At 42.3% G+C, this 10251-nt stretch overlaps 1 protein-coding gene across 1 annotated transcript; it reads right to left on the bottom strand.

The window, feature by feature from the left end:
• Nucleotides 1-1721: 1721 nt before the first annotated feature.
• Nucleotides 1722-9938, bottom strand: LOC127013991 (amine sulfotransferase-like). Its single transcript, XM_050892984.1, is given in 7 exon segments — nt 1722-1846; nt 2631-2811; nt 3738-3748; nt 4330-4413; nt 5007-5133; nt 7181-7416; nt 9791-9938. Coding segments are annotated over 7 exon segments (903 nt in total). The 5' UTR covers nt 9930-9938.
• Between the last annotated feature and the right edge of the window lie 313 nt (nt 9939-10251).

Genomic DNA, 10251 nt, shown 5'->3' with positions numbered 1-10251 from the left:
ATGCAGTGGTTACATAAGTCACAGAAGGGGGGTTTTTTGTAACTTATTTTCTTGGTATTGGGGATGCAAGGTTCCAGAAGGAAAGATGATCTGGCTGTACAGTTGAAGGACATGGAAACATTCTTCTTGTAGGCTAATTATATGGGGTCACCTTTGCCTAGCAGAAGCCGCTAACTATGCAGTGCATGAAGTAATTCTGTCCAGGAAAAAGCAGGTAAAATGTATCAGAAGGCTAAAATAGGTGGATTGAAAATGAGAAGAAAGAGCTGGTCCCTTGGGACCAGTGAAAGAAGCAAACAAACAAAAGCCGTTATGTGAACTGGAAGGATATTTTACATTTTTGAAACAAATCAAGGTTAGATGCTCTTTGTCAAATCAAAATGATTATTTGGAATGTTTTTGAAATTAGAAGTTGTATCCTGCTGTGGCTGGTTGTTAGGACATTGATTCAATAGCAACCAAAAGCAGTCACCATAGTTTGATCATGTAGACATCATAGCAGGAAGCAATGAGGGTCCAAAACTTGCCTTCCCCACCAGGGAAGTGCAATTGGTGTCTGAAAAAAAGTTGGAACAAAATGTTTCCTCCTCAGATCACGTCCTTTCCCTCCGCTCTCCTGACTGAGGCTGTGCTGAAAGGGACGGAAGATTATTGGAGGAGAAAAAAATGCTAGAGATGTATCAGAGACTTAACAGTGTGTACATGGGGAGGAGAGGAACTACAGGGCTAGTTTGTGAGTAGTTTCAATGGATAGAGTTGAGAAATATGCAGGAGTTGGACCTCCCGTTGTAAGCAACATAAAAGGCATTACTGTCTACAAAGGTGAATATATCATAGACCAGATGCATGTCAGGAGTGGAGCTGTTGAATTTGCAAATACTTTTTGAGTTGTTGATAGAAAAAAAATCTTGAGATATGTCTCTACTTACCTTCTTGGGGGAAGCCCATGGGCAAGCCGCTGCATGGAGTTGAATCATGGACAGGTTAAACCATGACAGTGAGTCAATGAATGTATGAGGAAGGACGTAGTCATAGATAGCTGGTAGTTTTTTTACATCAGTAGCTCTAGCAAATCATCAGGTATGATAGAGTGTATGTTCACTTAGAAACTGCTATAACCATGGCTTGTGGTTTTTTCTCAGTATTTCAAGTAGCAAATTGTCAGACATGACCTTGAGAACCATAACAAACAATGCAATGAAGTTTTTCAGTCAATAGGCGACACCAGAGAATGCATCATAAAGGTCACTTTAATAGCGAACGGTTGAGTATCGGTGTTTACCAAGGAAATAGGAACTCAAACATATCAAAGCATAACCATACCTAAGCTGGTCAATCTTACTTCCAGCCTGGACATTGAAGGTTCTACCAAAAGAAGCCTCACAAAATGCACAAGTGCAATATTTTTCAGAAAGTTTTTAGCAACACCAATCTATTCTCACTTGGTTGTCTACAACTCTGGTATTATTAAAGCCAATGAAAGAAAAAGCAAACATGAAGAAAGGAAGTCAGTTTACTAAGAAAGCTAATACCTTGTAAAATTACAAACAAGAAACTGGTGGAATTGAATAGCTCCCTTTAGACAACTCACATTTTGTGACTGAGTTGTCATCATTATTATTTCTATAACATAGCTAAAAATGGATGTATTTTCTTCTTCCAGAACTTCAGATATGTACATCCAGTATAAACACCAAAGGATGATGAAACTCAAAACCAGCCTACATTTCATTGTTAATATCCCCGATGAATGTGATGGGCAGGGTCTTCATTTTCTCTTTAGGAACTTTGTCAAACCTTTCACTCTGTGCCACTGTCATGATGGTTTTCCAGTCTCCAACAGTGCTTGAGGGAAGAGGCAGTAAAGGGAGGCGACAAGCATAATGTGCACCTCTCTGACTCCTCTAGTGACTGCTAGTCTTGGGAAGCAATTCCTGGCTTCCTCAGCATCTCCCTGTCGCTGGCCTGCCACGTGAGCCTCTGTGAGCTCTTTTGAGGACATGCTTCCAAATCTAGATGCTGTGAATAAAACACAGCGTAGACCTATAATCCTGACTCATCATAAAGTTATTCAACTCATTTGTTCTGGTGTTGTTACCGATTCCTTTGAGATCAAAGAGGAAGTTATTAAAAGCAACATCTCTCGTTTTCCTCTCAGTGCACCACTCTTTAATCCCTGGAGGTGTCCTCCTACACTGAGCATTAGGACATCTTAGCAATGCCCAGGAGCCCAGGGATGCCATGTATGGACTTGGAGGGTAGTTGGTCAAGAAGATCTATGCTCACACAATTAAGGCAACTCTTGCCTTGAAAAGTAAGAAACAGTAAAAAAAATAGTATTGTCTTACTCCTGGCTCAGTACAACCCTTAAATCCTTTCCTGTATCTGACAGACCTGTTACAACTCAGGTTACAATCAGTAAAACATTACCTTTTTATTATCCTTAGGAAAATATGGTAAAATCACTGATGACACACCAGTAAAACTGCTCTTATAAATTTAATTTGCCACTAACCTGACCTCTCCCTCTGAGAATGGGGCATTCCAGCTGAGACCAGAAACCCTAGGTTCATCTCACACCAAGAAGTGTGGGATTAAATAGTTGTTGCATTGGACTGCTTCCACTTTACCTTTTCGTAGAAAACTTCCCTTGTCTTTCACTACGATGTCATCTGGCAGGTTCTCATAGTTTGCCCTGGGATCTTTTCTCATGTTCTCAGATGTAGCCTGTCTCACAACACTGTCCACTTCCTCTTCGCTCAGCTTCTTGCCTAGGAAGTTGCAGATCTCCAGCACAGCACTTCTGAGATCCTGCAATAGTGTTACTTTGAAGAGTCCTGATGATGCAAAGAACTAAACGCATACAGTAGTGGAACACAGGATAATAAAGGACATACATTTGGGTGCAAAACTGACCATTGTTTTTATGTGAGCATAGTCTCGCTTGCGTCAGTTGAATACTGGAGAACAGCAACGCTGTAGCTCGCTGTAGCTCACTGCAGCAGCATGCCCTTGGAGATGGGGAATTCTGTGTTCTGCTCCCCATGCTGCAAACCCAGTCTGCATCTCACGTTAGATGCCCTGGCAAAGTTACCCCTGGAATCGTGCCTGTCACTGTGAAGGCACTCGACCCATGGGGGTTGTCAGTCTTGTTGTCCTAGCAAGGGACTTGACCTGAGCAGCCCCAGGCTCCGAAGTCTGAGGGACCAGTGCAGTGGCACGTGACGTGGGCTGTGCTGCTGTGGCTGGGGCGCTCCGGGGCTTGCCCACGAGGAGAAGGGCAGACACCTTGGAGGAATGAGAAGTCGCACAAAGGCATGGGCAGCCACCAAGCAGGAAACATCTGGTCGGCAATCTGAGAGCCCCTCAAGTACTTTAAAGCCTGCCTCTTAAGCACTTCTTTCCTTTAGTGGAACTGTCCTTATGAGCACAACATTCCTATTGAAGATACTTGTGAAAGTCTTGTTCTGTACTATTTCAGAAAGGGTTTTTTGGGGTGACAGTGAAGATAACTTCTGTTATACTGGAAAGTGTTTAACTTAATTATTGTCTAGTAATGGATAAGACCTTGAACCAATGAGACAAATTACTTCATCCTCTCAGAAGTCTCAGTTTGAACCTACTCCACAATGGATTAAGCACTTTCCAATATAAAGTGTAATTATAAAGAGCTGTCTGAAAATGCACTCAATATAGGAAAATAATATCTTGAATACAGTGATACTAATTGACCTCACCTTTTTCATTTCTTCATAGGTAAGTGTATTGGGTCTGGCTGAGATGGAGTTAATTTTCCCCCTAGCAGCCCTCATAGTGCTGTGCTCTGTATTGGTAGCTAGAAAGGTGTTGATAACACATCAGTGTTTTGGCTGCTGCTGAGCAGTGCTCACACAGCATCAAGGCTGTCTCTCCAACATTCCCCTCCTCACCAGTAGGCTGGGGGTGGGCAAGACCTTGAGAGGGGACATAGCCAGGACAGCTGACCCAAACTGACCAAAGGGATATTCCATACCATATGAAGTCTGCTCAGCAATAAAAGCTAGGAGGAGGAAGGGGGGTGTTCATATTTACGTTTGTCTTCCGGAGCAACTGCTATGTGTACTGAAGCCCTGCTTCCTGGGAAGTGGCCGGACATTGCCTGGTGATGGGAAGTAGAGAATAAAATCTTTTGTTTTCCTTTGCTTTCATGCGTGACCTTTGCTTTTGCTTTATTAAACTGCCCTTATCTCGGCCCAAGAGTCTTTTGTTATATTTTCTCTCCACTGTCCAGCTGAGGAGGGGAGTGATAGAGCGGCTTTGGTGAGTACCTGGCACCCAGCCAGGGTCAACCCACCACAGTAAGGAAGAGTATGTTGAAACCCTCTGCATGACTGTACCAGCCTGCAACATGATCCAGCCACAAACTGGCAAGTACTTAGCAAGGGAAATTATTGAAACAAAAAAATAAAGATAAATACTATTAACAGCTAGCAGTAAAACAGTAAAATTATCAGTCCTTTAGGTCTTTGAAAGTGTTTTTTTAAATATTTTTTTTTTTTATAATTTGAGGGATGCATGCTCACAGTCTTTGTTACAATTCTCTGAGCCAATGTGGTAAATCCCCTTTTGTTTCTAGTAATCTGAACTAATACTGGCAGAAGCAAAAAACTACTTCTCTATCTTTGCTGTACACTGTCTATTCTTATGGGTTCAGCTCCACTAACCAAGTGCAGAAAGTGTTAAGAGATTTTCAGTCATAATGGTTATATTCTGGATCAGCATCCAATTCAGATAAAATAAGCAGCTTGCATGTTGTTGGGGAGCAGCAAAGCCATGACTATGCTACTCTCTTTGGACCAGCTTTTATCAGAAAATTGTGTCAAGCTCAGACAGCCTCTGCAGCTTTGGATTCAGGTTACAGCATAGCTGAGGATTCTAGTAATTGATATTTACTGATATAATTAATCTCCATTCAGTCTGAGGTCATGGAATAGGATTTGGGATCCTTAGTAAAAAAGATATCCTACCTTCGCCAGCTAAAAATCTCTCCATAAAAAGGTTAAAATCTGGTACTTCCTCTAGTGGGGACATGAATTTGGAGAAGTGGTAGTAAGAAACCATACCATCCTTAGGGTTCCTGGTAACATAAACAATCTGCAAAACAATAAGATGACTAGTCTCAGAGATATTAAAGGACTCCATTCCCCTGACCATCAGTGCATTTTCCATACAGGTCCCACTAAAAATGTGTGAAAACAGTTTGAAGGTGACAATCACATTAGGTAAATTCTGGATAACATAGTGCTGTCAATTTGTTTATTGACAGTATATTGGCACATATATTGACATATATATTGGTGGTATTTCTGTAGTTGCAGTCCTTCAGTGCCTGTGGCTAACCCTCTTCATGGGATCCGTGTTACAGGCTTCAGTAATACCGTTCACTTGTGCAAGGCAGTCAGGCTGCAGTAACGCCACTAGAAAATCATTAGGTTGATTCAGCTCCACATTTTTGTGTACAGTCACGATGAAATGAAGAAGAATTTCTTGTAAATCCCAGTTTTGGTAGTGTTGACAGCATCAGTACTCTGTGGCCTCAACTCCTGGCCTGTGGTGCTGGTGCCAGAGGCAGCATGCAGGCAGATTTTGAATGACATGTAAGAGGGAGCCCTGGCATCTTAAAAGAAGGAGCTGTTATCGGCAAGGGTTATTTTGGCTCCTGCTGACTCCTGACCACACAAGAGCTGGTGCCTCAGGCACAGACCGGGCACCACCAGTGAGATGGGCAGCCTTCTGCCTCTCAACTGGCAGCATGTGCCAGCTTCTACTAAGTTTCTGCTCCTTAACACTTAGTGTCTAATTAGGGAGAGAAAATAGAGCCTAGCATGTTGCCCTTAGGAGGTCACAAGTGTTTGCAGGGAGAGACAGGAGACTCATGCTCTCGGACTGCCTTTCTAACTGAGTGAAATGACTACTTTTGATTCTGCTTAACTGAAAATTTATCTGATTATCTTTAGCAAAACTAAAACCATTATTTCCAAGGTATATAAAATAAGGATTCCTAAACGCATTGCAGGAAAACTCAATAAACGCCTAGTTCAAAAGCTGTGACCTGAAATAACAGAAAAAGTTATTCTATGGTTTGATACAAAATGCAAACAACCTGAGTGACATATTCAGGCAGAGGTGGAAAAGATCCCCCCACAAGCAATATTTTTCTGAAGTCACAACAATTTCCATATTTTCTGACGTGCATTCTCTGTGTGATTTTGGGGCAATTTTCTCATTCTTTGTTGGGCATCATTTAGATTTCAAATCTTCTGCATGTGAGCTTTCTCTTCCAAACTTCGCTGGTACTGTGAAGAAAATGGTGAGCACATCATTGCAGTTTCTCATTACACCTGTATCTGTGAAGAAGGTAACAGCAGCACTAAGAGCTTGCCTCCATAGCCCCTGTGGGCAGAGCTCTGCCACAGCTCTCCACTCGCTCAGCCATGGGAAGCCCTACATCAGAAATAAGAATGGAAGGGGCAGAAGTCATTGGGACCACTATAAGAAAGACTAGCAGAAGTATGAGATCCTTTGCCAGGGAGCAAAGTAACAATTTGCTGTAAGACGGCTAAGGCAATTATCAGTGTGCTGTTAGAAGTATACATCCCATATACATCTTCAGACTTGCCCATATGTCCGTGTTCTGTCAGTGAGCCTTAGTGTAGTAGCCTGGTTACACCCATCTCTAAGGAGGCGTTTTCCATGGGAGACAGGCCCTGAGCTATGGCACAGTTCATGATGGAGAGTCCTATTCAGAAACTCACAGCACTGGCGAGCAAGAAAAGGCAGTTCTCACATTCCTTCTCTACCTACTCTATTTTCAGTGTGGGAGACTTTTTTTCAGACTTATAACTTCACTGGAATCGGACATTTTCACAAGGGGAAAATCAGTGCAAGTCTTTCACCCTGGCAGATCCTCCTGAGATGCACCACCCCTCTCTCTAACAGTGTTGGGGCTGAGAAATTTGGCAAATGGAAGCAGAAGAAATGGGCTTTAGAAGGTCCCTGACCTCCCCACATTTATGAAGCAGGTGATACTTACACCGAGACATGGGGAACTGAAAGAGGAAAAAGGTAGGATTTGGACCAATTCACTGAGGCAAATTGGCATGATTGGTTTTAAGGAAATTGTAAAAGTAACATCACTTACACATCCTCTTTTGTTTCTCAGGTCTCTTGGAACTAAGTAGTAAGGCAGCTGGGTGGCAAAAACACGAGGCAAAGGAGGATCTGCATAATCTTTTTTTTTAATCTTGTGTTCCAGCCATGGGATTCTGTCCATGGTCTCCACATTTTCTGTTCCATTATGGTGGCCTTCATGAATTATTAAGCTCAAAATGTTCTAAGTCCACACAGTTCATGAGAAGGAAACCTTTTTATTTGAACCTTGCTTGATTTTTTTTAAATTAAAGATAGTATATTGTCATAATCAGAGCCTCTGCATAGCTATAATGAGTTTCACTTTGTGAATATAAATACAACTTCACATACTGAAGAAAGCAAACATTGTCTTGGTGACTGTTGAGTGCAGAAGGGAAGCATATTTTTGTTTTGCCCCTGCAGAAAAGCCATGGCCAGTAACTAAACCTTCAGTTCCTTCACCCGGTATACTTAACTTCCACACAAATTATGTCTGTCCTCACCCTCTTGTGGCAACATGAATTGCTGCATCTCTGTGGGCCATGCACCTAAAAATATCTCGTATTGAGTGGATCTGGAAACGACTTTTGCTTCCAGAACTTCTGCAAAGTGTTGTGAGATGTTATGAAACAAACAGCTGATAACACCATGTTTGTAAAGCACAGATGAGCCTCACAAAGCACATGCTTGTGGTAACAGGCTCTCTAAAGTTCCTTGGGGAAGGTCTGACTCCTGGGTCACAGCTGCTGGCAAGGATGATCTAAAAAGGCAGGACCCTGAAGGTGGCTGACGGCTGTGCCAGTATGTGTTCATATGCCAGCCGGTAATGGTGGGAGGCAAATCCTGAATGATTAGCCTACCTGGGCAATGAGCAGCATTGTTTAGCTCCAGGTCCTCTGGCCTTCTCAGCACTATACTAGGACTGGTTCCTCTCCCCTTTTATACCATAGGCCAGTAAAGATGGACACTTGAGAGAATTCAAATCAATGCAGAAGAGCATTGAAACTGAAGCCTAGTTGTTAAGACCTCACCTGGGAAGGAAGCTCTTGGTTCTGGAGATTAGACTGTATGCATGTTGTAGATTTCAAGTCACTGGGCAAGAAAAAGAAATAGCCCTAGGATTCAGAGGAACAATACCCAGTGACTTCATAGCTGTGTTGCTGTGCTTGGCATAATCAACCTGGACAATTTTTCTGCGCAGTGGTAGATTCAACAGAAGGATTGGAGGGTACCTTAGATTGATAACTGGTGAGGAAGAAAGAGGATGGTGGGACAGGATAGAGGAAAAGGTGTGAATAAGAGAGAGATGACATTCTGTGCAATTCATAACTCAAAATCATCTTCCAACTCCTTCCTGTCCCAGGGTAGCCCATCACTTTGCAACACAGAACTCCCACTTCCAAAGATGTGCTCATCTCAGTGCCATAACATCTTTACCCCTTAAATACTGCCTTCTCATCCTCCCTCTCTGACTTACTTGGACAGCTCACCCCGGTGCTGCCTGACGATGAGCTAGCATCGCCTGGGCTCCCTGTTCCCTCACTCTGTCGCCCACGACCCCTCCACAGGCTTCTCATATCACATCTACCTTCCCCACAACCACACCTGGTGCGCCCTGCCACTCCTTCTGGGCTTTGCTCAAGAATGTCTTTCTGCCTCAGGTATTTCACTGAATACCTGAGGGAATAGTGAATTCCAGCAAGATGTTCAGTGACCCTAGGAAAAGGATGTATGCTAACAAAACACCGGTTATGTTATCCGAAGGCTGCGTCTTGAAGGCTGCTGAAGAAAACCAAAAGATAATGGCAGAGCTTCCCAAGAGCACAAACAGAAGAGGATAGCAGAGGCCTTGAAAGTACAAGCACAGATTGGTACCAGAGATGTCAAGGCTTTAGTCATAAATCACTGCTTAATGCATGATCAAGTCATTAATTACTAATCACTAAAGAAAAGCAGTCTTGAAAAATGGGTAGACCAGTTTTAGAGCATAAAGTGAACCTGTATGGAAACATACAGGTCTAGGCATGTCAAGGCTTTAGATTTCATGTAAGATGACAATGAAGCCAGGTGGTTGCTCAGTTGCATTTGCTTCAGAAATAGGAATGCAGAATTCATCACACTAGTATCCTGTATTGCTATGTAGCTAAATAGTACTTCTTTATCCTTGAAAGGAGGTATATATCATTGACTCACATTTGCTCTGATCTCCTGCTTGGTTGTAATTTTGATGCAGCAACCCCCAAACCACCTTCCATGTGAGCCCACAAATCATTCCAGGTATCCCACGGTCATCTCCAATACTCATGCACCCAGCCCTACCAAAACTACGTATGTGTTTTGTGAGGCCAAGGAGGTCAGTTTGGTTTGTCTGTAGCTTGCTCTGAGTACACCTACAAGATTGAGTCCAAGAATGAGGTAGACCAATTCAGTTGGACACGAGCAGGAACCTTGTGTCTGGCTGTTCGGGCCATGGCTATGCAGGGTTTGTACTTAATGCTACGCTGCATATACTCAGAGACGATTCAGGTCTAAAAGCAAAGCTAACAACCCTAGGTACTTCTGCAGTTAGATGGCTGAATAAAGGCAGATTTCCCCCCCTTAGAAACAATTCCATTCTTACCTGATTTTGGGTAAGTAGTTATAAATATGTCACTATATTTGATTTCACAATCCTCCAGGGAAGCTACGTACTCAAGTGAAGTACTTACACCAAAATAAAACCCTTTTTATTTCAATAGATTTTCTTTTGATGGTTCCATTGTTAATCTGTTGTCCTTATAGGCGAATAACCTGCAATAAGACAATATAAAGTTATATCTTTTTCTTTGGTTGTCATCTCACAGAAACAAACAAACAAACAAACGAGTAATTCAAACAAAGAATCCAGTGCTGGCAAATTTTAGCAAAATGCATTTCAGCAAAATTCTGGAAACAATACACTGAAATTTAGCTTTCAGATTTTCACAAGAACATCACTCAGGATACATTTCTAATGAAAAAAAAAAGAAAGGTGTATAGCAATACCCTTTACTGATATACAAGTGTATACTACGTGCATGTAAAAACTAATGTAACTGAAGA

Source organism: Gymnogyps californianus, chromosome 3 (genome assembly GCF_018139145.2).
Source record: "Gymnogyps californianus isolate 813 chromosome 3, ASM1813914v2, whole genome shotgun sequence".
Taxonomy (NCBI): Eukaryota; Metazoa; Chordata; class Aves; order Accipitriformes; family Cathartidae; genus Gymnogyps; species Gymnogyps californianus.
The sequence above is the reverse complement of the archived record's forward strand: the minus strand, read 5'-3'. Positions and strand labels throughout refer to the sequence as shown.